Source organism: Drosophila teissieri, chromosome 3R (assembly GCF_016746235.2).
Source record: "Drosophila teissieri strain GT53w chromosome 3R, Prin_Dtei_1.1, whole genome shotgun sequence".
NCBI lineage: Eukaryota > Metazoa > Arthropoda > Insecta > Diptera > Drosophilidae > Drosophila > Drosophila teissieri.
Genome location: NC_053032.1, coordinates 5,580,989 through 5,606,135, shown reverse-complemented (window position 1 = coordinate 5,606,135; position 25,147 = coordinate 5,580,989). Strand labels below are relative to the sequence as shown.

The 25,147-nt window shown below is 43.2% G+C and overlaps 4 protein-coding genes across 5 annotated transcripts; 1 reads left to right on the top strand and 3 right to left on the bottom strand.

Moving 5' to 3' along the window:
• LOC122621819 (keratin, type II cytoskeletal 5) lies at window positions 1-1,578 on the bottom strand. Its single transcript, XM_043799810.1, has 2 exons — window positions 1,360-1,578; window positions 1-720 (listed from the first exon to the last, which is right to left on the bottom strand). The coding sequence occupies exons 1-2, from the start codon at window positions 1,576-1,578 to the stop codon at window positions 1-3; spliced, it is 939 nt and encodes a 312-aa protein (XP_043655745.1).
• Window positions 1,579-8,024: 6,446 nt separating this feature from the next.
• Window positions 8,025-8,958, bottom strand: LOC122621867. The gene is made up of 2 exons (XM_043799877.1): window positions 8,640-8,958; window positions 8,025-8,314 (listed from the first exon to the last, which is right to left on the bottom strand). The coding sequence occupies exons 1-2, from the start codon at window positions 8,956-8,958 to the stop codon at window positions 8,025-8,027; spliced, it is 609 nt and encodes a 202-aa protein (XP_043655812.1).
• Window positions 8,959-17,039: 8,081 nt separating this feature from the next.
• Window positions 17,040-20,273, top strand: LOC122621489. 2 transcript variants are annotated; one of them, XM_043799352.1, is made up of 4 exons: window positions 17,040-17,511; window positions 18,171-18,507; window positions 19,017-19,330; window positions 20,020-20,273. In XM_043799352.1, exons 1-4 carry the CDS (start codon window positions 17,040-17,042, stop codon window positions 20,085-20,087), a joined length of 1,191 nt encoding a protein of 396 aa, XP_043655287.1. In that variant the 3' UTR covers window positions 20,088-20,273. The 2 variants fall into 2 exon arrangements, with proteins under 2 accessions (XP_043655287.1, XP_043655286.1); XM_043799351.1 differs by having other exon boundaries at window positions 19,017-19,336.
• A 436-nt stretch (window positions 20,274-20,709) lies between these two features.
• Window positions 20,710-22,440, bottom strand: LOC122621830. Its single transcript, XM_043799820.1, has 3 exons — window positions 22,351-22,440; window positions 21,743-21,918; window positions 20,710-21,310 (listed from the first exon to the last, which is right to left on the bottom strand). The coding sequence occupies exons 1-3, from the start codon at window positions 22,438-22,440 to the stop codon at window positions 20,710-20,712; spliced, it is 867 nt and encodes a 288-aa protein (XP_043655755.1).
• Between the last annotated feature and the right edge of the window lie 2,707 nt (window positions 22,441-25,147).

Genomic DNA, 25,147 nt, shown 5'->3' with positions numbered 1-25,147 from the left:
TTACCGGCGGGCCTGCTTGTATCCCTGGTAGGCGATGGTCTGGGCCACTGGCGAGCTGTAAGCACCGTGGGTGTCCCAGCCGGAGCTGCCGCCAGAGGACCATCCAGCGCTGGAAGCTCCACCTCCCGAGGACCATCCTCCGGTGCTGGCAGCCGACGATCCACCGGCGTTCTTGCCACCGAAAAGACCTCCCAGACCGCCGAGCAGACCGCCGCCGCCTCCGGATCCACCGATGCGTCCCAGTCCGCTGGAAGCACCAGCAGCCAGAGCCAGGAAGAAGGCGATCACGGACACAACCAGGGCCTTCTTGGCCAGGAAGAGCAGACCGAAGATAGAGCCAACGCCTAGGACGGCGATCTTAGCACCAACTCCCAGCAGGATGGGCAGGAACTTCTTCAGCAGCTTCTTCTTGCGGGTACGGGACTCAACGACCAGCTCGCGGAGATCGGCCTTGATGTCATCGGGAATAGCGCGGGCCACGCTGCGAGCGGCGTTGGCGAAGTTAAAGTTCAGGGATCGCTCGGCGAAGAAGCTCTTGGCGTTGTCCATGAAGTAGTTGCCCATCTCGGCGGTGCGAGCCTCCACGGTGGGAGCGGCCTCAACAGCCAAAGAGTTGTCCAGGGACTTGCCCTGACGACCTTCGTTCGACTTCACCAGAGAAACACCTCCGAAAAGCTCGATCTGAGGGTTATCGAACACGGACTTGGCCTTGCGGAAGAGCTGTGGAGAAGGATGTGTGGTTTCAAATTAGAGCGGATATTGAAAGGATTTACTGTCAAAAATATTGGTCATTATTGAATGATATGTTTGATTGATTGGTTTGAATATTCGGCAAAGCTTTAAGTTTTTAGGTTAAAAAGTGGGTAAGTAAGAATTTAGTTGTCAGTGAAATTTGAAAGAATTTTATATTTCAAAGTGAGGCTAAATTGTTGATATATATTATCTCTTCTCAACGGTTTTTTAAAATTTTAAAATAGGAATTCAATTTTATATATACAGCTGGAATATATAAAAGTAATGTGCTTAGACCAGCTTGCAAGTCTTAAAGACACTTTTAAGTGTTTAAGTTGATTTTCACATCTTCCTGTCAGGTGTCAAGTGTATCTGGTAAGCTGAACACTCTGTTAAATATAGATTATTGCGAAATAATTGCAGCTTGACAGGAAGCTGTGAAGAAAAACTTTTTCACTTTCACTTCAGTAGTATCCTTTGAGTCACACTGAATTGTCACATAGGAGATCAATGGATTTTTTAGTGTCACTTTCACTGATAAGCATCTTTGCAATTGTTCTTGATTGGGCTTTGATTTTTTGTTTTGTGATAGGGGTATGTAATCCTTGGGGCTTAGTTAATCCGTACCGTGAGCTGCAGGCACGAGATGGAGTCGGTCTCGAGGCACTGGGTGAAGGCGCCGGGCTGCTCCTCGGCGGCCTTGACGGGATCGGCGGAGATGCCTGCTGCCAGGAGCAGGATGCAGGCGGTGGCAACGAAGAACTTCATGCTGGCGACTGGGTTGGCGGATTGGTAATTTTTGCGACTGAATTCCTTGGGCACCACCGAAATCACTGGTGTGTTCATTCGAATGGAACAAGCTGCGGTTTGATAACTTTTCGCCGCTGTCAGGCTGTTTTTAAAGAGTTTCCAACGTAGCGGTCGCCTCGGCAGCGGCATAACGTAAAATTATGTAAAAAGCGCCGGTGCCCACACATACAGCTAGGGTCTCCGTCGCCGAAGAGCCCTCTTCCACACGTGTGTCCGCGCTCTTTCTGGCACTCTGCGAAGACAGCAACAGCCCTCTCTTTCTGACCGCAGCGCTGCCTCTCTTTCTCAGCAGCCTCCGAGCTTAGAAGCCGCATTAGGCAAGCGCAGGCAGAGCTTTGTCTGCTTCCGCATTAAAGAAAGTCGCTGCGCATGCGCATGCGAAGACGAGTCTTCTGTGTTCGGTCGACGTCGACGTCGGCGCAGGCAGCAGGGCTGTTAAGTGTGAGAGCACGAGAAAGTTTTCATCAGAGAGCCAAAGCCAAGGTTGTCCGTCCTCTCTCCCCCACACACTCACACACACTCGCGGAGAGACCCCAGAAGACGCGTCTTCCCGCAGTGTCGTCTGCCCAGCTCCTCGAACTAACAATCGCAGACAAAGAGATGTAGTTTCTTCTGGAGCCTCACAGATTACAACACATCAGGTGGTAAACAGGTGCTGCGCAGCTTAACCCTCCCCACCACACACCCCGGCCCTTAACCCATGGATGCCCCTTTCGCGGCCCAGACCCCATATGTGTGTCACATATTCTTCTGGTTTTCGATAATTTTTTGGACGCTTTTGTTTTTTGGGCACTTTGCCGCAAGAAATGAAAGCTGTGTGTACGATATTTTCATACTACTGTTATTTCTGGCCCCTGGTCTGTGGTCTGTATGTAACCTCCGTTAAAGACCCCCGACCACCCGGTGTCTCCGAAAATAGTTTTGTTTACCGCATATGCGCGCCTTGAAATTACTTTTCATTTTCCTGACTTCAATATGGCTATGTTTTTATTACGCAACATAAAGTGTGATATACAATGACAGTTATGTAACTAGGACAGAGACTGGAAACAGGAGAGCTGGGAGGCGGGATCTACGGTCAGATAGGCACGTCCTACCTGGGACTTTTCCTTTGGCCAGGCCGAGTGCACAGGTGAAAACACCTCTGCGGCCATAATCATAAGAAACAGCCTGACTCGGCAATTGTGACACATTAGTCAACAATTTGAGCTTAGCAAAAGTGCAAATAACAGCGCGCTTCAATTGCTCAAGTGAAATGAAAGAGAAATTACACGAAAAACCAACAAAAACGGATGCGCACAAGACGCCAGATACCCACAGATGATGAACAACTGCACTAAGCGAAACCTACGACGTTTTTATACATTATTATTTATTTGATTAATTTATTTGATTTGTTTTATGTAGATGTCAGAAGTATGTAAGTTATTTAATTACAGTATATTTTAATACACTTCTTTCTAAATTGACATCATAAAGACAAATTTTCAAAGCCTTTAAAGGTAAATAAATATATTTGATCAGGATCAATAGCCGTGTTGGCGTGACCAAAATGCTTGACATATCGCTAGAAAATGGCAAATAATAATATAATAAATACAAAAAATAAATGATAAGCATTTTTTCAAAAGAGTGTTTTAGTGATTGTCCTTAGAGTGGGTAAAGCTATCTGACACGGTAATAGTTTTTAGAATCTCGTCAAGATTACATATATTTGAAAGGGTCGAAAATGCGTTTTCTATATGTTACGTATGTAACTGTATTGTTAATAGTTCTGAGTAAACGAATCTAGTTCACCCTTTTATTCTATCCTTTTGATTCTACACATAATAAAAACACAAAATCCATACAGAAATAAATGGAATACGGCGTGATACAATCATGGCATTTTTCTCAGTGTGCCTGGATGGATGGCAGCTTTCTTGGAAAGATCCGAGCTCCCGTTTCAAGGTGAATGTCGGTGACTGACGACATCCGACACTATCATGCGGATCTGCGGTGCAACTTACGAAACCCCTTTATCATCCGCATACTGCGCGCCAAGCTGTCGATGGGCCATGGGGCGTATGTGTAATTTGCTATCACAATTAAATCGGCTTTCAGTTGGCCGTGTGACGTCAATCGGAATAGGCGTGCAGTGGTAAAAGTGCGACGCATTTCGTAACGCAACATCAACGGCAAAATGGGTGCAGCCTCCCAAAAGAGAAAATCAAAACAAGTGATGCGGTCTTCAAGCTAGAATTCCGCATTGTGTTTTCTTCGACAGCCATACATTGGCACATATTTGAATGCAAATGGGTTCGAAGCTGCAAAGCCATGCAAACTTGAATGCCGCTGCACATCCGTCTTTACGGTCGAACTTATGTCGGTTCACGCGCCAAGTGTAAACGCCTCCATTTGTCTGGCAACTGGCATGTGCCAACTTCCAACTCGCAAACTCCCAAACTACCATATACCAACTACCAAATGACCAACAGCGAATGGCCAAGAGCATGGCCAACAGGCTTGACCATTCATGCGAAACACAGCCGTCCAAATGTCCAGTGTGTGTGCTTTTATGAATGAATTTCGCTCGTAGTTGGAACTGGCAAGTAGTTGTTCATGTTGCTGCTTGATGTTGCTGCTGTGTTTGGGGTGTTGCTGTTATTGTTTATGGCTATCACAGCTGGGTAAACAAATCGCAAGTGTCTTACCGACTCTGAAAAGAAAAATAAAGCACAACTTGGGCATTATATTACATCAGAAACTGACCCAATGGAGGTCCACTCTTTTGGCCATAAATGTACAAAGTTTTCCATTTTCCCAAAGGTAAATTTATAGCTTTCGGCTGTCCTTCGTCCCCTTCTGTTTATTATCTTCCGGCTGCTTCTAAGCATCTACGTAGTTAACTAGGATGTAAGGTCAAATGCTCTTTGGTTTGATTTAATCCACTTCAACATTGCCAAATCCTTTTAGGATTCATTAAAAGTCAAATGTACAGAATTTAGAGTTTGTTTATTAAATTAGGGTAGTTTCGGAAATTGATTAAAAAGCGAAAGTACAAAATTACTAGATTATTTATTAAATAAGGTTGTTTTGTTAAGAGTAATATATAAAAACTACCTTAATTAAAATCCGCATAACGTTGATGAGTATCTATAAATAAATTTTTCTTTTTTAATTTTATAATTTTTAGATTAAGTTAGATTTAGATTTAAGTTTTCAAAGTAATTTAAAATTGGTAACTGTTAGTAATAATGTCTCGTCCTTATAACTAACACGAACCATCTTTAATTCCAAAACTGTTTCCACCGCAACATACTTGCGTTTCACTCGTTCAAATTATGCACTTGGCTACAAAAAAGTTAATGTCTTAAGAAAGTTGGTCACAAGCCTCCGAAAAGATGGTCAAGTCAAACAGCACCGCGAAGAAAATCTCAATAATTACACTACTTATTAGGCCAATAGCTGAGTGGGCTTCAATCAGCAGATCGAAGATCCAAGCGTTCGTCCGAATTGGTGATTATTTTGGGCCCGCGGAGATATCATCATATTCTCACTTTCATTTTGCTTGACATCAATTTGGGCCCAAGACTCATTTGTGGATCGAGCTCAGACGACGATGATGACTATTGTGTCCCACACAGAGGCCATTTTACTGTATTATTTATCAGCAAAGGCCCTTTTTCTAGCCGCTTGAATTAATGGCTTAGCCGTGAAAGTTTTTTTCATTTATTTCTAGCCAATTAGCATAAGCGACGAAAGCGTCGAGGGCGTACATTTGGAATTCTGGTTCTTCTTAACAGATAAGCTAATGGACCGCACCGGATCGGCAGAAAACAGAAATGTTTCGACCAATTGGTAGCACAATTTCACATTGTGTTCCGACATTTTTTTTGTTGCCCGAATCGTATTTTTCCAATCAATTGCCATTTTGTGGGTGTGTTTGCCCGGGCGAGCTAAAAACTCTTGTTGACTTTACATTTAATTTTGTATTTTTTTCATCTTTCAGCCGTGGTCATCCAAAAAGAATTTCGTGTGCGATATGTAGGTATGTGAGGTACAGGTTTTATTGAACGGCTAAAAAACCAGAATGGACAACAACAGAAGCATAGCAGGCAAAAATTTAATGAATAAATAACAAAAATGTTTCGGTGAAAGTCGTGGTCAGAAGTGAGCCATTTGCACACAGCACAGCAGCCATGGCAACAGATAAATATATACATACAATACGTACGTATATAAATATATCAAGCTACAACAAATATGCCAAGGAATCAAGGAAAGTGAAAATCGATGATGTAATTTACGTTTCACAGGCCGGAAAGCTCTAAGGGAACCTTCTATTAACTAAATCCCAGTTAGTGAACATTAATTACATGCATATTCTAATAAGTAAAAGTAAAGGTGGCCACAACACCAAGAAGCACACACCCTGAAACAAAACAGCCCAGCAGACGGGAAAGCCATAAAAATGTCAAGTTAATAGAATACATTTTCCCTTTTTCAGCCATTTGAATTAATGTGAAATTTGCATAATAATGCCGAAAAGGGGATTATGTATACAGACTCCGCTGGGCGACAGCAGTAACCGATACGGCCAGCATTTCAAATAAAGAATTCGCGGTATTTGGGTTAAATATTAATTTACATCTGAACGGACAACGGCAACAGGCGAAGCAGCATCATTGAAAAGTGAAATTTTCGAGGCAGCCACTGAAATGTGGACTGCGTGACACTTTCAGTCAGTCATCCCATCCCATTCCATCCCATCCCATCCAGCGGCGTTGGGCTCGGCCTGGTCATTTTCCAAGCTCCGAGTTCCAAGCTCATCGAACGACGATTAATCAGCTAATTTCTTTATGAACTTTCATTTATGCACGGGCACTGCGGACTTGTGGACTGGTTGGCTGGAGCTCCAGCATTCATACACGTCTTGGCAGCCATCTCATCTCATCTGATCACAATCATCATCATCGTCGTGCTCATAAACCCATAAAACCCGCTGCCTTTATGGTCAACCGGTAAACGGGTAAAAATCAAAGCGCGCCGTTTAGAAAATCAATTCCAGAGCAACTGCACTCTTATATAAATCAGCAGATCATATATATGGATTGTAAAACAACAAATTTGCCTTTATGAACTTATTTTATAATTAAATTACGCCAGCAGACGCGCTCGTAAAATGCCGTTGAAAAGGGAAAGTTAGCAGAAGCGCGATCCAACAAAGAAGTAGCACCAGTAGACGGAGCAATTAGGCGACGGTACAAGGTTCGGTCACGAAAGACCGTGGAAAGGGGGTAAAGGTAGAGCAAGTTGCTCTCGGCCAGCCAATGGTAGTGGTGGTCGTATCCCCCGTATCCCTGCCGGCCACTTAACGGGTTTTGGTCGTTCAAGTGCTGCGGCTTTAATGGTATTGTGTAACAGAACGCACATCTCGTTTTTCCCCCTTTTTCTGGTCTTCTATGGGTCTGTCATACGGTAATTTGTTGCTACTCTGGCCCACGGCTCTTTTGGTGGTCGGAAAGAACCGTTGGCGCTGCCAAAATCCAGTGAAAGTTGGCCACGCATTATGCAAATTCAATCTCTGCGCTGGCCGACTCCAGTTAGCCAGTGGTTGTGTACCAAATTCCACGGAAAACAAGAGTTCGGCGGCTATCTGAAGCGCGGATCAGCAGAGAACCGATGAAGAGTATCTTAACTCCGATATCCGGTATCTGGGAGTTTCATCGATAACACTGCACGAAAGCGGGCTGACAAATGACGACACAAGAAAGAGGAAATCCGATATTAAACACATGTAGGTCAAATCGAGCTAGGGATACTCTCTTACTGTGCTTGAAAATAAAACATAAATTGTACTTGTAATCAAGAAACTAATTTTCGGAAATTTGTGTAGTTTTTAACTACGAGTATACACATATCTGAAAATTAAAATTTTGATCCTTGACTTTAAATCATTTATCATTTGTAGACATAAATGCCGAATAAAGTCACAGTTTTTGTTGAACGGATAGAGATAAGTTAATTCATTTTGAGTACAAATTTAAAAATTTATAAGACGTAACTTGAATGCAGACCCTTATATATTTTTTTAAATAATTTTCTTAAGCCCGAAATAAACCTTGAATACCGTACTATTTTAGAATAGTACCGCGATCAAAGCAACTTCACTTCAGGGTATAGCTTCAAACACAATCGTTATGGCCATGTGTAGGTTGCCATCTGCCGCTTCGGATGCTGATGGATACACAATGCGAGCTCGTCTCAAATAAACTTTCACCGATTTCATAAACCAAAGAGCAGTATTCATGCCAGCCACAGCAACAACTCGGCAGTCCAATGTGGCAGCAACGTCTCGAGTGCCGCTGCACTCGATTCGATTGCAGTTGGGATAAAAACAACATGGATCTGTTGCATGATGAATAAATTATTAAATTATTTAAGTGCTACATGAGAACTAACAAAATGCACGATAGCACTATGATGGGCCCCTCAGTTCCTCAGTCCCAGCCTCTGTATGCCAAGGGTTGTTGGCCGGACGAGCGGCGCCTCCGCTTGTGGTGATGTCCCTCGCCGGTCACATACGATATGCTGTGACTGGACTCTCCGCCGTGCTGGGCGGCTGTCTTAAGACCCAGCATCCCGGCCATCATCAGAGCCACCAAGGACACGCCCAGTGCCTTCATGGCCAAAGCCGCAATGCCGCCCAATCCCATCACGGCCATCATCTTGCCAAACATCAGAGCCATTGCCAACAGCATTCCCTGGCCCTTGTCCTTTTTGCGGGCCTCTGAAAGAATCAAAAATATATTTATAACTCTGGTTTAGGATTACAGCGTAGGACAGCGTAGGATGACATGCAAATATTTGGGATCGATGGCAAATGCAATCGAACGACGGAGAGAACTGAACTAAACTGATTAGAGAAGTAATTGAAAATGCATTTGTAGCTATACGGTTCAAAAACCACAAGAAAACCATTAAAAACTAGGATTTTCGACAAAGTGATCTTCATTTGATGCAAACCATCATAATAAGAAATCTAAAAAGGAATTTAGTAAGATAACTGGGCTGTTCCTCATTTTTTTATGATATCGCTTGATAAAAGCACTCACCAGAAACTTGGGCCTCGTCCTCTAGGAGATCTGCCAGCTTTACATTGATCTCGTGGGTGCGCAGATAGAAGGATAGACTGTCTAGAAGACTCTGTTCTTGATCCTGCTGCTCAAAAGCAATTGAATTGTTCTGCAGCGGAACTATCTCCAATCCTCTAACCACCACAAGGGGCTTATCACTGCGATTGAAATTCCGCAGGACATTTCGCAGAGCACGTTCACCGCGACAATATAACGTGGCACCCGCGTCCTGATCACAGTTATCCGAACGGACACTCGTAAGGCACAGCAGACAGAGCAGCGGAAAAGTGCGGAACATGTTGCCAAAACGCTTGAAGTTCAACTAAAAGCCTTGACAATTGCCTGGTCATATTTTATAGCTCCCATTTCCCAGGCGCACTTTCCCAGGGGGAAAACGGAGGAGGCGGAATCAGTCAAGCATCCCCGGCCGAATTGTCACAATTGTAAATTAAAACAATGCTGCTTCTGGAAAGAAAAAAATGTGCTTCAGTTCGCGTTTCTCTGCTTTTTGCTTCGGCTGTGCAATTTTCTTCTTCACTGGCCGTTGCAATTTTTCCAATTTTCAACGGTCAGTTGGTCGGACAGCCGTGGGATGCGCTTGGCTGCCGCCCGTTCCACCAACAACTTGCCCTCTGGTTCACTCAACTCGACGGCTTCGGCCAAATTATACAGATTCGAAGTGGTTAAAGTGCTGCGGGTTTGGTGCTAGCCCACACCTGGTTCCTTGGTTCCTACTCCACTTCACATGATTCTCGGCGGCCCAAACAACTCCATTAACCAACTAGCGAGCGTGTCGTCAGCCAAAAAGCGAAAGTTACCCCGCCCGAAAGATGAGCGATGTAGACGTTTAGTGCCAATTTGCTTTGGCCAGCGCTTATAGTGTCCATAAAATGGGTCGCCAGACCGTGAAACGGGGTAAGGGTGTGGTCTTAGTAATCGAAAGTAATTCAGATTAGAAGCACTGTTGACTACTGTGTATGCCTTCTTTTTAAACTCACATCGAAACTGGGCAACCAGCACTATGATATTTCATTGTTCTTGTTAAACCGACGTCTTATGTAAAAGCTTCATTTTTAAGGTTTGTTTTCGTTTTAACATGTATTTTTATACCCGTTACTTGTATGTAGAGTAAAAGAATTCGTTGCAAGTATGTAACAGGCTAGAATTCTAGGATGCAGTATGCAGATGCCAGAGACATAGACGCAGCGCAAGCTTGTTTACTGATGTTGCCACGCCCACTCTAACGCCTACAAGCATCCCAAAACTGCCACGCCCATAGTTTTGAAAATGTGTTGACATTTTTCCAAATGTCTTTCCAAGTTCTTTCGATTTGCAAAAAAAAATGTTGGTCACGCCTACTGTAACGCCCACAAGCTGCTCATAGCCCCTACGCCCAACATTTTGATTTTTATTTAAATTTTTTCATTTTATTTTTCTTATTGCCAATTCTATCGATATGCCAAAAAGATTGTTGAAATTTCTCGGTCGCACTTCTACTAGCTGAGAAACGGGTATCTGATAGTCCTTAATCCGTCGCATTTGCTACGACTTTTGCGAAAGAAGATTGAAATCCATCTGAATAAAGCTTAGCTTTCTAAGCGAGTTTCAAATTGTGCATTTTAGATAAACTGAAATATTCTTCCTATATTATAGAAGGTTAGTAGTTTCCGGTATAAAAACTGGGTGCCGTAAATCAATAAGGCAAAGTCTCGGAAAACCATATTCCGGGGATTTCATAAGCAGTTGGCCAGTTTTGAAGTATTTTGTAACACCCAAAACTTATTAATCAAGTTAACGTGACTGGGTCCAAGGGGCAGGCCAAAGAAATCACCTTGGCAGTATAAAAATCCCGCTTTGATCTTCATTATCACCATATCTCTCCCAACTGCCGGTGATGATTATTCCGGCCATCATCGTGGTCATCATCACGATGATGGACTGGGCTCCAAAAGCAATAACTTTCACTCTCAATGTATTAATTTTTATATTTATCATATTGTTGGCCGGCACAAACACACGCACACTTCACGCCACACTTACATATTTTCTGGAAATGTTAAGGCCCAAACGATGCTAAAATTTAAAAACATCAGCGCAGCCGCGTCAACAAAACAAGTCGTACGCTATTGAGCCATACTGGCAGCCAGTCAACCAAAAATTGATCTGAACTCGTTACGTTTGCCTTGTGTCGGTGCCGACAATAAAAGGAAAGTATCTCCCCCTGGCAGCATATCAGCAGCTCCGTCATCATCTCCGATTTTCGATTCGGTTCATAATCATTCGAGGTCTTTGTATCCGTTGTTTGCCCGACTTTAATGTGATGCTGTATCTGTAACTGTATCTGTATCTGAATACGAGTTTTTGTTGCAACTTGTTATAATTGATTGTTGTGCAGCATCATTATGATCTTCATCACCATTAAAGGAATCTCATTTGCCGCCCATTCAATTGAGACAACAATTCAATGTGCAATGTGCAATGTGCATTGCGGTATATGAAATCGAGTTGATTGAATGACATGGCAGTTGTGACTTCAAACTGTTGGGGGAGTAAGCAGGTGTGATTCCCAGTGTCCAATAGTTGGGATCGATTTGCTGCTGTTGGCAAGGGATTTACAGAAGTTTGTAAAAAGAAATTGACTAATAAAAAGGAACTAAAATACCATGTGACCAAACTGACTAGCAAAACGCAAAAGAAATTAACCACTCAAGAAATTAACTACTGTAAGGGCCATACAAACTTCGCACTCTGTGGCCTAAGTATTGTTAACGTACCAATAATAACCGACAATTTAACCTGAAATAAAACAAATATATATTTTAAAAAACATTTTCATTGGTAGTCGTAAAAGTACACGCGCAAATTAGTGGATGATGCAAAGCATTCTTAATATTACAAAATAAATTGTTTAAACATGCCGAATAAATTACCTTAATTGTAAAAATTATTTTTAATTATTCTTATATTGATGTCTTATTAAAAGGTTTAGCGCTATTCAGAATTTGATTGATTTTATAATTTTTGTTTTATTGTTCAAAAGGTAAGCATTATAAATTTCATTTTATACAAAATAAACGTTTACTCGTAGAGTATAAGTGTACACTAGGTACGTTGAAGACTATGTAACAGGCAGAAGGAAGCGTTATAATAAAAAGTATTATATTCTTGATTAGGATCAGTAGCCGAGTCGATCTGGCCATGTCAATCTTTCCGTGCGTCTGTACGTCCATCTGTCCATCTGTCTGCCCGTATGAACGTCGAGATCTCAGGAACTATAAAAGCTAGAAAGTTTAGAATAAGCATGCAGACTCCGGAGACATAGACGCAGCGCAAGTTGCTACGCCCACAAACGGCCCAAAACTGCCACGCCCACACTTTTGAAAAAGGTTTTGATATTTTTTTATTTATTTATTTATCATGTACATTTTTATCGATTTACCACCAAATTTTTTGCCACGCCCAGCTCAACGCCTACAAACCGACCAAAACTGCCTCGCCCACACGTTTGAAAAATGTTTTCATATTTTCTTACATATTTGCTAGTATTGTAAATTTCTCTCCATTTGCCAAAATCTTTTTGCCACTCCCACAAACCGCCAAAAACTGTCAGTGCGGGTATCAGATAGTCGACTATAGCGTTCTCTCTTGTTTTCTGATCTTAAACGAAGTCCACTATTACATTTCCCCTTATTTATAAATGCTAACAAGACAGAACGCCATACTCTAGTTCCCCGACTATCTGATACCCGTTACTCAGCTAGTGGAAGTGCGAAGGAGAAATTTCATCACTGATCGTTTTTGGCAGTTTGTGGGCGTTAGAGTGGGCGTGTCTCTGGAGTCTGTATGCTTAATCTCAACTTTCTAGTTTTCGTAGTTCCTGAGATCTCGACGTTCATACGGACAGACGGACTGACGGACGGACATGGCCAGATCGACTCGGCTATTGATCCTAATCAAGATAATATATACTTTATATGGTCGGAAACGCTTCCTTCTGCCTGTTACATACTTTTCAACGAATATAGTATACCCTTTTACTCTACGAGTAACGGGTATGACAACAATTCAAAGCCCCACTGGCAAGAGCCGCTCTCCTAAAACTCTGCCCCACACGCATTTAAATCATTTGCCAGCCCCAAAGTATACGTCACATATAGAAAAATCAAACCCATGGACCACAAAGCACTTTTTTAGTGCATCGCAATTACCACGAATTGCACGTCAACATCCTGTGGCATATGGGCTGCAAAATGTGGGCGGGGCTGCAAATCAGTGGCAACTAATTAAGGCGCCTAGTACGCCTAGTAGCTACGGCAACTGAAACAACAACTTGAGTCGGAAAAAGCCAAGCCGCAAGTTTGTTGCTTGCGACACGCACAGGTGAAATCAAACAGAAGTATGTTTTAATTATAAAACAATTAGATTAAAATAAATTAAACGTAGCGATACGAGCCCAGTCAGGCAATCGATTAGAAATGGAAGAGAAACAGCCGAAGAAAACAAACAAGGTGCCGTGCGATTAAAATGCAAGCGAAATTCGTGTCGGTGAAAATAAAGCAGCAGCACAGCAAAGCCGCAGAAAATCAGCATCAACGTGGCCAGCCACAGTCTCGAAGTCGGGATGTATGGCCACGTAATTGGCCAAAATAAACAATATTATTATTATTATCAATATTGACCGGCAAATACGAAAACTCCAACTCCTTTGAATGGCTTTAATTGCGCTTGTTTCCAGGCCACTTGCATTTCTCGCATGACTCGTGACCATTTCGCTTTGATTGACTGCCAAAGAGTCAATTTGGCTGTCAGCCCTGGCAAATCCGGTGGTCATGGTGCGACGAGAGCCTCCAATCTGCAGACAAGCGGATTGCCAGACCCACTTCTCTGGATTTTAAGGATGATTATGTAGTATCAACGAGGAGAACGATTTGTAGGCAGCCATGCGCTTAACAGGGTGTTTAGCAGCTCTAAGCGTCTTTTAAAGGTAATTCACACTCGTCCTTCGGCAGGGAAAGGTCCTTTAAGGACTGCAATTCTGAGCAGAGCACTTGCAAGTAAAGGCCGTGTGTGGCCAACAAATTTTGCTTCACATATATTTTTCGTTCCAACGAGATCTGAAGATGCTCTAGGGGTCCTTAAGACTTTCACTCTAATTTTAAAACTCTCAATGACTTGAAAGGTAAAGCAATGCATTTGCTTCGCTAGCAGGGACAAAAAAATTGTCAAATATTTAAAATGATGATCCATTGCCATATATTTGAGAAGATTTGGTTCGGTTATTAAGTGTATTAGTTGGGTTTGTTGTTAGCGCTCATGGTACACAATTTGTAAAGCATAAACAGTCAAAAAAGGAAAAGGATCAGCAAAAAAGAAACACCCAGAATACTTACAATGCAATTTATTGTTTTGGTAAAAGCAATATGACAAAAGCACTTAAGTTCTATCGAAGTTTATGTTCGAAAGGTCATATTTATACCCGTTACTCGGGTATACTAGATTCGTTGAAAAGTATGTAACAGGCAGAAGGAAGCGTTTCCGACCATATAAAGTATATATATTCTTGATCAGGATCAGTAGCCGAGTTGATCTGGCCATGTCCGTCCGTCTGTCTGTTCGTCCGTATGAACGTCGAGATCTCAGGAACTACAAAAGCTAGAAGTTGAGATTAAGCATACAGACTCCAGGGACATAGACGCAGCGCAAGTTTGTCGATTCATGTTGCCACGCCCACTCTAACGCCCACAAACCGCCTAAAACTGCCACGCCCACACTTTTGAAAAAGGTTTTGATATTTTTTAATTTTTGTATTAGTCTTGTAAATTTCTATCGATTTGCCAAAAAACGTTTTGCCACGCCCACTATAACGCCCACAAACCGCCAAAAACTGCCACGCCCACACTTTTGAAAAATGTTTTGATATTTTTTCATTTTTGTATTATTCTTGTAAATTTTTATCGATTTCCCAAAAAACTTTTTGCCACGCCCACTCTAACGCCCACAAACCGCCAAAAACTCTCCTTTGCACTTCCACTAGCTGAGTAACGGGTATCAGATAGTCGGGGAACTCGACTATAGCGGTCTCTCTTGTTTTGATTACATACTTCGAAAACAGCTGAAAAAGTTTTCGGGTGCAGACAAGCATCCAAGTATTTGGTGCTCCGCGAATAGGATTTTTTTTACCTACAAAACTTTAGATCTGAACTTGCCCAAGTTCGTGATTTGATTTGCAGCTGGAAGCAGAGCCGTGGTCTCTGGGATTTGGTACTGTTTAAACGCGATTAAAATGTATGACTAGATGAAAGTAAAAAGCCTTCGTCAGGTAAATATAATTCAAAAGGAGGTGGCCACTTTTAGTTTCAGCTAAGTGCATTGGAAACATTGAAATCAGAGCCACTTTGGGCAAAGAAGCCGCTGGCCTGCAGAGCGGACTCCACCCAGCGGATCCGTTTGCAGTCAAGGATCATTAAACTTTGGAGGCACCCGCAAACTAGAGCGGCTAGGTGTCGGATCGGATTACCGCTTTCGGACTGCGTCACAGCTTTCTTTCGATGTCCAGTTGGCTGTTGGCCTTGGCCATCCATTGTTGCGGGCTTGGGCCAGGTTGGAGCTGCTGCGGTTGCTTTCTTGGCCAACCGCCTCACATTACTTGCGCTTTTGAGGCATCGAAGATGGTTTGTGGTGTCAAGTTGCGAATGGCGCGGACATCCAGATTACAGTCATTACACTCACAGTGGATCTCCGTCCAGATAAGTCCAGATAGGAGATAGAGCAGCGATGGCCGATAAAACGGTGCCAGAGCCAAAGAACGGTCGAGGTCTGATTGCCACTGCCTCGAAGTTGGCCACAATTACCGAGCCCACCTGCGTGCTCACCTGGCAGGCTGGAAAAGTGAATATTTATTAGTCCGCTCATCATTAACCGACGAAAAGTGCTTATTGGTTGCTTTTCCCCCGTACCTCCCCGCATTTCGCCTGCTCAGCAGAATGTAACTGAGCCGGCGATTTATAAAAACGAGAGCTAATAGTTCGTTTCACTTTTCTTTTATTATTTATTTATTTATTGTGTGCAGGCGGCGAGGCGTGGCCACATCGCAAGCATAAGCCCCAGCACCAGCCTCCCACTTTTCCAACCACCAACCACCCACCTCCCGCCGACTTGCTGTTTAATTGTACTCATACTCGGCTCGAGCTGCACTTTGCTTTTACTTTTGCCTGCGAAAATTGTTTTCAGCAAATTGCGGGCAAATTAATGAGCAGTAAATTAGCTGCATTAGTACAGCAGCCACATGCCGCGGACGCCGCAGAATTCAGTGACTTTCTGCCATTGTCACTGCCATGGCCACGATTCTCGCTCCTGGCCGAGAGTCATGTGAGCCGCAGTCGCCCACCTGTACCAAGGTCAGGGATCCGGCGTAATGTCATGTGTTTAATGAAATTGCAGCTAATTATATCACCCTTTGAACCTTTCGGGATTGCAGCTCAAAAAACTGTAGACCACTGCGTTTGAATTTACACTGGGATGTATTTTGCTGAACAGGCAAAAAATGTTAGTTAAACAAAAAATAGTAATGTTGAATTGAGTGTGAGTTAGGCCACACAGTTGGACCATGAGTAAAAATATATTACTCCGGTATTGTTAATCACGTTGTTGTTATGGCATTTTTAACTTTTCTAAGTAATTTAGTTAAATGCAGTGCCGCTGATTTAACTAAGTGTTAAATTATTCTAAGTATTCAGGTTAAAATAAGTATAGTCGTACTTAGTAAATAGCTGATATACTTCAAAAATATGGCATCCGAATATTTTTAACTAAATTAAACAAAAGTTTCCCTTACCTATTGTAATCCCTATTGTAAGTTCCACCTTCATAGTTTTTATTTCCATATTACCTGACAGACTTAACATATCGAGAGATTTTGCGTTGGGATAGAAATTTTTCAAAGAAAGAAATGTGTGGCTGAAGCCACTGTGCGCAATTGATGCCCCACAGCTCTGGTTTTGTGATGGCCGTCACTCAGCTGGTTGACTTGAAATCAAAACTGTAGTGGTGACGGTGGTGGTGGTGGTGTTGGTGATGGTGGTTGTAGATGTGGATGCCAAGGAGGAGGTGGTGCAGAGGTACAGGCATTGGTGCTGCACGCAGCTTGGTTGGATGCTACTGCTAATGTTGCTGCCACTGTGCTGTGGCCGCAGCTGCTTCAATAAAACTGAGTTGCATGCAACGGCTGGTAATTAGTCTCCACAAGGCGCTGCATCAGCTGCCATCGAATCGCGACCGATTGCATCCATGTGAAGGATACGCCGTGCTCTCGTCCTTTTTCCAGTGTCGTGTGTTGTGTTGTGCATTCTATCGAAAAATAAAACCTGAAAAAGCCCGAAAATGCCCAGCCATCTAGTTGCCAGCTGCTTCCTACTGGCTTTGGGTCTGAACATGAGCCTGGCGGCGATACACAAGCGCAGTGGTGCCAATTCACTGGAAGTGGATCCCGAGGCCAAGCCTGCGGCGAGTCCTGCGGTCAGTGTGGAGAACACGGACCTGTTGGACAAGCTGAGCTGGAAGTGCGCAAACAACGCGAGTTGCCTGTACGGGGTGACCAATAGTCTCATGGCCTCCTACCGTCGTGGTGAAACCCTCAAACTGGGGTTGTTCGACCTAGTCAAGTTGCCCGAACTTGATGCTTCCCGAAAGAACAAGTGGGGCACTGGGCGCGGTCTATCCAGCTTTATGGACTTTGTTACGGGAAACGCCATCAGGGTGCCCGTGGGGCCCATGGTCTTTAGTGTTCAGAGAGCCGAGGACGAAAGCGATTATATAGAGGTGGCACTGCTGAAAAAGGCCTCCAGTAGCACAGGTAATCAGCAGAAAAGGGGTTCCAATCAAGGAATGGCATGTGGCACGTGGCATGTGCTTGTCGTCCACGCGATGAGGCAAAGAGGCTTAACCAGCTGCTCCTGGTTGGCATGTGACTAGCATTTGAGAGTTACCAGCCTATCAATGGCTCTAAAAACTACCTGAAAATAGCTTACACTGCAAAATTATAAATAAAAGAACAAGTTATTTTTTAAAAATGTAATATGTACAACTTTAACACTCTTTTAAAACTTTTCTACTTAAACCTGCATATTTATGGACCCATAATATTACTTCTGATCAACCTAATTGGCACTATCATCTACAGGATTTAATGGTAGTTCTATTTTGTGCTACCCAGAAGCACTTTCGAAAACCTCATAAAACCCATGTGTTATGAGTGTACAGTTTCTGGAAACTTGCAGAGCTACTTCATCACCCAATGCATATCAATGACTTTGCCAAACCAAACTGCCATTACTTACCCCTATTTAATATGACATTCGATATACATGGCAGCAGCGCATCAATCATGTCGCATCCCTTGACAAGAAAGGGGCGGGTGAATGAAATCCTGTGCCGCACTATTACGTATACGTACGAGTGCCATTAAAGGCATTAAACCTAAAACGTGTCTTGTTTCTCAAAATTCCCCTACAGGCCGCCTGCAGGGCAATGGAGGAGGACTACTGGGCGGTGGTGGTGGTGGTCTGGGAGGAAACGGCGGCGGCGGAGGAGGTCTGCTGGGCGGCGGAGGTGGTGACAACGGCGGCGGAGGAGGACTTCTGGGCGGACGAAGGCGTCACCAGCACCAGGACAAGAAGCAGTTCCAGATGTTCATACCCATGTACCTGGCGGCCACAACATTTGGGTGGACGATGGTGGCAGCAAAGGCGGTGGGGCTGCTGACTCTTAAGGCTCTGATCCTATCCAAAATTGCCTTCGTGGTAGCCGCAATAGTGTTGATCAAGAAGCTCATGGACAATGCCAGCGAAAAGTGAGTATAAGAAAAATAATAAATGCAATTTATAGGACAAATTTACTGTGTCCCTAGAATATATTATTTTTATTATGATTAATGCACCTTTTAAAATATTAAATAACAAGAAATATACATAAACAAAAGGGGTAAAGCTTGAAGCTTTAAAAGTAAAATAATGATAAATTTATAATTATTAAAATGTAATATAGAGAAATAGACAAATGCTTATTTATGTGTAAATTTTGTGTGTCTTTACACTCCTCTATTATAGTAAGGACGTCGTAAGACTGCCAGCGAATTAGTTTAAGTCAAAAACAAGACAGAAAGCTAGTAGAAATTAAGAAAGATGGCAAGAGTGTGTACGTCGCTAGAGTAGGCGTGGCCTAGCTTCTAAAATTGTGTGTGAACATTTAAAAATTACGGCTTTCTTTCTAACGCCATTTAATATATGGCTGTTATCATGTTTACGCTCGCCTATTTAGAATACAAAACGCAAATAAAGTCGCCTTCATATTTGCTTAAAGGATGATGTACCAGTTCCCGGAGCAGACACCCTACATGATGCCGTACGGCATGGATTACCCGCTGCATGGCGCGGAAATATCGCCGGAAATGTACCCGGCCTCGCTGCATCACCTTGCGATGGCCGGAGGCGGCCAGCTGCCAGGACATCCCGGACATCCCGGACATCCGGGACTGGAAAGCCTGAGCGCCGAGAGCCACCTGCACTCCGCCCAGGTGTCCAGCGACGGCAGCAACAACACACAGGTGCTGGCCGCCTTGGGCGGTCTCGGCGGACTTGGACACAAGATCAAACGTGAGGACTCCTGGATGAAGAGTAAGTGTAAGTTGATCCAGGCTTTTGATATTCCAGATAGTCGGGGGAAGGGTCGGGGCTCCCAGACACCCCACATCCTTCCCATTTTTTCGCATCTCCATGGCCCAGGTAGATTCCCTGAATGCGGTGGCGGTGGCAGCGGCTGCAGCCGAGGGCGCCATTGAGGACGACTATGAGGACAATGAGTGAATAGTGTACTTATTACTTTCATATGTTATCTTGCACGTTCACATGAGGTGTGGGCTCTCTAGGGGGTGTCTTTTTGTGCAGCTTTTAATTTGCGTTGCATACTTTCAGGTGGCTTCTTTCAATTAAATATTTGAAAGGCAAAATAATTTGCATTGCATTTTATTTTTAGGGCATTTTATCAAGATTAAAAATGGAATTTAGGGCTTCAGAACTTGGGATAACAATTTCAAACGGTATCTATATGAAATTGGGATAAATATTTTATAACTGAACAATGAGCGTGCTGAGAAATTCAATTAGAGCAGAGGCGTGGATTTTCCAATATCTCCAAGCTGGAGGCGGGTGAAGTCCACCCTTTAATACAGAACTTAGAAGCTCATTAACCTCTCCACCTTGCCTCTCAACATCACATACCCCACATACCCCGACCCACGTGGCTAATAAATGGCCCAGGCACTAATTACTTGCCAGATTAACGAACGATATAACTCGTGTTGCAGCCACTCCAGCCCGGCGACCCCTGATCTACAACTACGTGCAACCCCACATGCCGTACTACCGTTCCTGAGGCGAGGATTAGCCAATTACCAGCTACCAAAGACTCGTGGGAGGAGGAGGTTGCTCTGCTGCCATAGGACCCAAATATCGGACACGTTGCATCGGAAAAGCAGCCTAGCGAGCTGGCGTATTGTTATTATTTATTGAATCGTACTTTATTTAGTGAAACCTGGCGCACACATTTAGTTTAGTTCAATGTCTCTGTAATTAGCAGTCGAAGTGCTACAAAAACTACAAAAAAACCATTAAAGAATTGGACACAAAGTTGTTCAGAAATCATATTCGCTTGCGTGTGATTTTTATTTATGCAATAAATATTAATAAATAAATAAATTACGTGTAAGTGTAAGTTTAAATAAATTACAAACGATAGAATGATCATCATTGAGAAAACGGAAACGGAATGTGAAAGTGTGCTAGAGGATTGCATTGAGATGCAAGAGTGCGTTAGAGCGGAACAGAGTTATTCTAAGGGAAAGTGGAGAAAGTTTACAAGAGATAAAGAGGAAGATCGAGAAGAGAGTAAGAGAGTAAGAGGAGTTTCCCAAAGCCAGCGGAAAAGCGTTCGAGAAAACCCAATTCAGTTCATTCCTGATCTATTGACATACATAACAAGTTAGTTAAAACAAGCTTTATTGCGCCACTTTCCCCGGCTGTTGGCCACTGTAAGCTATGTTTTGGGCCTGCTCCTGCTGGTGCTGCACTTCCTTGGCCAATACATCGGCGGGCACATCCACCAGACCCTCCACGAACCCGTCGAAGGCCCTCGACCAGCCGGAGCTGTAGCTGTCGTGGTGGGATGGGACCTCCACTATAGTTTTCTTGCTAGACAGCAGCTTCTTCAGGGAGATGATCACCGCCAGCAGCAAGGCGATCTTCGAGACAATCAGGGCCTTGCCGGCTAGCAGAAAGAGTCCTTTGAGCAGAAGGGCTCCCACCATTCCCGTCTTGGCCGCCATCATCATCAGCAGTGGACCCATGTTCTTCATCTTACCTCGCCCCTCCTGCAACGCCTCCAAGGGGCGCACGGATACGCCCAAGTTCAGACTGCCCTCCGGATCGCTGTTGATCACAAAGTCCGCGTTCTCTGAGAACTTGTATCGCAGGGAGCGCGACCGGATGAACTTCCACAACTTGTTGGCCATCAGAAGCGCGAACGTCTCCTCATCGGACCCCATAGAACGGGACAGTAGCTGGTTCACCTCTGGATCATCCGGTACCATAGAGATATTTCTGCAAGGGTACTTATTTGATTACAGAGAATAGTGTTACGGCGGAACATTCCAATCCCATTTTTGTTTGTTTTTTAAGGATAATACTCGAAAGCTTGGAAGACTCGAAATTATAGCACTCAGCTAGTGGGAAATATTTTTTTTTTTTTCATATATAGTTATTAAGTGAAGAATAAATAAATAAAAAATAAATCATATTTAACACTTAAACGCTGCCGTTAAAAAGTTGTTTCTCCGAAAATTAGTTATTGGGAATGTTGTATGGCCAGCTTCGTAATCTTCGACACTTTTAATTCTCTTATACATATGTAATTTGGTGCTTTTACACAAAACGGTTAGTATTATTTTAGATACCATAATAATTATTTTAAATTTTTAGTATAATAATGTTGCAAGTTTTATGATGCTGCTTAAACCGTTAATCCGTGCTCACCCGTTTTCTGTGACCTTCACTCGGTCGCCAAGGTCAATACGGGTGTTCAGGTACAGATGGTTCATTACAATAGACATCTTGATCATCTTACAGGCGCGATCGTCTTCTTGTCTGCAATTTTGCTTCAGCTTGGCCAACAGAAAGTCCTCAATGTTCCTACGCTCGCTGTCCGTTATCTTAAAAGAATGATAGGTTGCATTTCTGGACGAATTGTGACATTAAAAAATCCCAATAAAAATATATGTAGTCTTCCATAAGATGTCCATATGGTCTATAAAAAATAGATGCCATTTCTGCTTTAAAGATTTATATATTTTTTAAATAAATAAGTTGCTAGGAATATGTACGCTAGACTTCAAAGATTTCTTTATCAGGCTGACCTTAAGAGTCGAAATGTCACTAAGGGTACAGTACCCGTTTTACACGAAGAAGGCAAACAACAATCCCTTTCCACCTGTTTTTTAGTTGAGCAATTCTATGGCAGCACTGGCGATGGACTTTTGGATAAAGCAATAAATACGGACAGCCAAAAGAAAGGTCAGTGTGTTTAGGGTGCTGTTATCCTTGAAACTGACAATTATTACCGGCATTCCAGGACATTTCCTTACCGTAACGGTGCCATCGCGTCGTTTGCTGCCTCGGGCGGAAACAAGGACCAAGCAGAACGCTAGGAGAGCGCAGACCTTGAATGTTTGCATCGTTGGTTTTGTTTTCGGCTATTGAAGCGTTCTCAGTTTTTGGCGGTTGTTCTTGGGCTAAACTTGCACAGACTGATACACACTAAAGCACACGTATTTCTGGTATATCCTGGCCTTATCCTTTGGCTCTGATCACACACAATCACACTCTCACAGTCGCCCGCGTCTTCGCTCTACTAGAAGTGCTACGCTCTTGCTGTTGACATCGTCGTCTTGATAGAAAACCTAATGCGAATTTCCCGCCAGTGATTTCGATTTTATATGAAAAGTGGCCAAAAGCACCGCAAACACAATGCAGGTCTCTGTCGCAGTCAGCGCTGACTGCGACGCCGGCGCTTGTGTTTGCAGGCACAAGATCTGGATTTTGCAACTAGCTCCTTGGCCGAGAGCCACTGGTTTGGCCAGTTTCTGGGACTCTTCTTATGGCCTTGCTCCCGTCTCGCCATCTCGTTCTGCCACCCATGGGTATGACTTTGTTTATGTTTTTCTCCGACGACAAGTTCTTCGCTGCCTTTGTTGTCTTTGCCAGCGTGGGTCGTCAATGTAAACACAGCCAGTCGAAAGTAAACAACAGACCTAATTCCCAACAACAAAGAGGCGAGTTTTCCCACACAGCATCAGCCGCAGAGGAATGGTGTGAGAAAGGGGAGGGGGTCGGAAAAGTAGCAGCGAATTAGCAGTGAAAAGCCGAGTGCCATTGACGACACGCATGCAAACCTGAAAACTTTTTAGTTGCTCCACTTAGTCAAAGGCTCTGCATTCCACAGAGCACCTTGAGCCCGTGGCGTCACCCAAGGAGGATCCAGAGAGTCCACATTGTCTAGTTAGAAAAGGGTAATGTTTTACTAAACTATTTTTTTAAATAAAATAATGATATGTGTTCTTACTGGGAAATATTTAAATATTAAACTTATTGTTGTTAATCAGAAGATATTAGGCCCCATACGATCATATTGAAATGGCGAAATCTTAATTAATAGGAATTGTAATGTAACTCGGTAGATGCTCTTCGTTTTTCATGTACAATGATACACTTTCATTCCAGTCGTGCGGCTATTATCTGCGGGCTTGAGGTGAAAACTCTTGGTTTTTCCCACCGCCGAGGGACCGCCCTTTGGGACAATCAATTCCAATGCGCTGCACACGGGCTGCATTTATGCGGGGCCTTCTTTTTGGGGGAATAGATTAAAAGCCATATCTGTATCTATTACGGATTCAGCCATGTCCCGGGGCGAGACGGCCCAACAGGTTGTGCGTCCGTTGGCCATTTAGTGAGGAAATTCAATCAATTTCCCCACCAAGACCAAAGTTATTGAACACACCGAAAATTGGCGGCCAGCCGCAGAGCCACTCGAATTTCCACGGAATTTCCACAGATCTGGAAGTAGGCTAGCCGGCTGGTCCGCTAAAGTGGCAAAAATAGGACGCCTGGCCACGAAAGTGGTGTGTTCATGTGGTCGCAAAAACCCGCTAGTTGATCTGTCCATAAACCGTTGCCTCCTCCGATCGCAGCTCCCAAATCAGACTTCACCAGGCCACTTCAGGCATTAAGTGCACAATAAAAAATATTTATAAAAATAAAATAATATATCTTTCTTGATTTTAAAATGTTTTCTACGACTTTAGATCGTCGTTCTAAATCTGTGTTCCTAAATTGTTAAGACACTAAGACAATTATATATTTCCATATAATTCATTATTAGCTGGTGTCGATTTATTTTTTTTAAGTGGCATTAGGCTGGAGTCATAACAATTTGTTAATCTAAAGCAAGCCGCCTGGCAGCCCAGCAAAGCGGCTGCTGCGCTTTCTTTTGGAAAATGTGGTCCAGGCCAGTCGACTCCTCCGACAGTGTTGACATCGCCAGACACAGGCTTCTCGGCTACCCAGTTGCAGCTACTAGTATCACCTGTTTCGCTTTGGCATTGACTTTGAGTGGGGCGAGCCAATCGGAGGAGGTTTAAGCCGTTGTAAAGTGAATTCCATTTTAATAAAATAATAATAAATAAAACAACAAATTTTGAACAACTTATGAATGAACAGTCGGGATATGGTTTTATAACTAATCACCGCCTTATGAATACTCACCTTTTTGTAACCTGTACCCTAGATGACGAAGTGGCAAAATTAGTAAATTATATTTTCCCGATAGAATCTTGTGAATCCTGTATGTCAGCAAACAATAGCTTAGATCCAAAAATAATTCTACCCATATAAAACAGTTAAAACTCCAGCCGCATATCGGTTTTGAACCAAGTTAATTAATGTTTAAAAAGATAAAATAATAAGGAAGCAAGCTGTAACCACAGGGACATCGAGCTCCAGTTGATTTATTGCGATTCAACCGAGCTCAATGGCAACCCTCGCTGAGACAGGCAAAGCCAAAAAAAATAAAAACCAGTCCACTTTTCCTCAGCTTCTCGGCTTGGCTTTTTATTGCCTTAATTAAACGCTGAATTTTATATGTATCGACTTTGGCGCGAGTAAAAGCAGAGCAAGTGCAGAATTTGGAGAATCGTTTCGTAGTGAAATTTTTGCCGTTAATTGAAAACAGCTCTAGACCTCTGTTTCCTGGCAACTATGGTTTCCTTCCATTCCCAGTGCGAAATTGAGGTTCATTTTTCAAACTTTGTTTTATTTACAATTAGCGTAATAAATTATTTTATAGGAATGCAACAAGACCGAAGGCCGAATAAATAACAACGCGGT